At 59.8% G+C, this 1,981-nt stretch overlaps 1 protein-coding gene across 1 annotated transcript; it reads right to left on the bottom strand.

The window, feature by feature from the left end:
• Positions 1–555: 555 nt before the first annotated feature.
• Positions 556–1,952, bottom strand: TUSC2 (tumor suppressor 2, mitochondrial calcium regulator; the record flags this gene model as incomplete). Its single annotated transcript, XM_010163710.2, has 2 exons — positions 556–621; positions 1,824–1,952. Coding segments are annotated over 2 exons (195 nt in total), but the record flags the coding sequence as incomplete, so codon positions are not given.
• Between the last annotated feature and the right edge of the window lie 29 nt (positions 1,953–1,981).

Here is a 1,981-nt window from a genome sequence, read left to right as displayed (position 1 = left end):
CTTCCATCCCAGCCCTGCCTCGCCCTTCCTCCTCCATTGACAGACCTGCCCGGGGAGCATCACAAACACCCGTGTCAAGCGACACGCCGCAACACTGGCCACCTAACCACCGAGCCCACGGGACCTGGGGGCCCCGGGCAGCGCGTCACCTTGCCCTGGCTCTCCCTGGTCCGCATACCTGAGAAGCAGGGGATTTTGTCTGGTGAGAAGTGCAGGCTCGCTCTCCCTTTAACAGCACACGCACAGCAGCTCGTTTGCAGTTCCAGTTACCCATCAAACGTCGGCTAGAGGCTACAAAATGTATTTTAGTCTTCTGACTCAAGCGAGGATGTTTTTAAGCAGTCGTTGCACAAGGTCACCCATCTCCTGCGAGGAGCGCTAGCCAAGCCCAGCCCGGCCTGCTCCGTCCTGCCTCAGCTCCGGGCAAGGGGAGAGCCACCGTCCCTGCTGCGTGCCCAGAGTCCTCCTCGGCTGGGAACACAACGCAGCCTCGCCTGGTGAGGCTGGGGGTGGTGGGGCAGGGCTTCCCACCCGCAGGCAGCAACGTCTGGCAACTCACACCTCGCAGATGATCACCGGGAAATCCACGTGAATGCGAGGGTGTTCTAGTTTCACTATGCCCTGCAAGAAGAGGCAGTGGTGAGCAGAGGAGACCACCAACCAACAGCCCCGAGCCCCGCCAGTCACCCCGCACACACAGAGGACACGGTGCCCTCGAGGAACACGAGTCCATAAAGCTGCTGTGACTCAAGGTACGTCTGAACAGCAGCACACAAAGTGAAAGCACTCTGCCCTTCGAACTCGTCCCCGCAGAGCCGGGAGAGGCGCGGCTGGCTGCCACACATGGCGGCTCAGCAGGGCGAGAAAGGAGGGAGCTGCTCTGCCAGGCACTGCCCGTGCAGCAGCTGGTGCGTGACTGGCAGATCCTGACTGTCTGGGCTTTTCATCCGGCACCTTTCATTCACGGGATTTAAAAGAATGAAAAGAGCTCTCTGAGAGAAAGCAGCCAGGGCAGCTGGCACACAAGAAAAGCAGCTTTCTATCCAGAGGGGAGGCTGCTGAATGCATGCTCCCTCCATGCCAGCTACAGGCATCTTTCCCATGCTCCGTCCAAGCCTTCTCCTGTTACAGCACCAGCAGGACCCGCTGGCAGGTGGGGGGCTGGGGGGGAGCGAGAGCTCAGGGCCTCTTTCCAGCTCAGCCAAGCTTTTCAAAGGGGTGAGTTTCAAACCACATCAACGAGGACTCAGTCCCACAGCCCAAGCCTGCCTCTGTGGGAACACCAGCCTGGGGAGTGGTGCTGAATCCTTCCCCCATAACTGCCTGCACAGCGCCCAGAGGGGTCCCACCACACTGGTGGGCTGCTCACCCCTTGGAGCATCACACCAACGGCTCCTCACAGGTGCTCGCTAGAGCTGTGCCTGTTTGCTGACTTAGGGAAGACTCCTGCAGGGCCTCTCCCCAGCCCTGGTTTGATCCTCCCTTTTCTCCACGTATGCCCCTGGAAGCTTCTTCACATGCAGGCTATCCTCCTCCTCCTGCACCGAGACCCTCAATCAGTGTCCCAGTCTCTGCCTGGCTTCACCCCAGTTGCTTCCTTTAAGAGAAGACTAAATCTTGAGCGCCCCTGAGGAACAAAACACAACGCTGTCAACACTGCTGTCACTCCTGGGCGGCCACGCGGAACACACGCGTGTCCTTCCCTGGCACGGAGATGCCCTGTGGGAGAAGGCCCACGCGCAGGAGCTCCTGCAAAGCCGGGACTTCAGCTGTCACCGTGTCACTTCAGCACCCACTTTCCCCCACCCTTCTCCACACGCTACCTGAGGTATCAGGTTCTTGTAGATCCTCTTCAGCTTGGCGCGCTTCCTCCCGTTCTTGGTAACGATTGTCTCCTCGTAGAACTCGTGGGCGAGATCCCCGTCCTCATCGTAATACATGGAGCTGCCCAGAGGAGAGGCGGGGAGGTAAGAGCCTGCCG

This window comes from Antrostomus carolinensis, unplaced genomic scaffold (assembly GCF_000700745.2).
Source record: "Antrostomus carolinensis isolate BGI_N321 unplaced genomic scaffold, ASM70074v2 scaffold30332, whole genome shotgun sequence".
Classification (NCBI taxonomy): domain Eukaryota; kingdom Metazoa; phylum Chordata; class Aves; order Caprimulgiformes; family Caprimulgidae; genus Antrostomus; species Antrostomus carolinensis.
The sequence above is the reverse complement of the archived record's forward strand: the minus strand, read 5'-3'. Positions and strand labels throughout refer to the sequence as shown.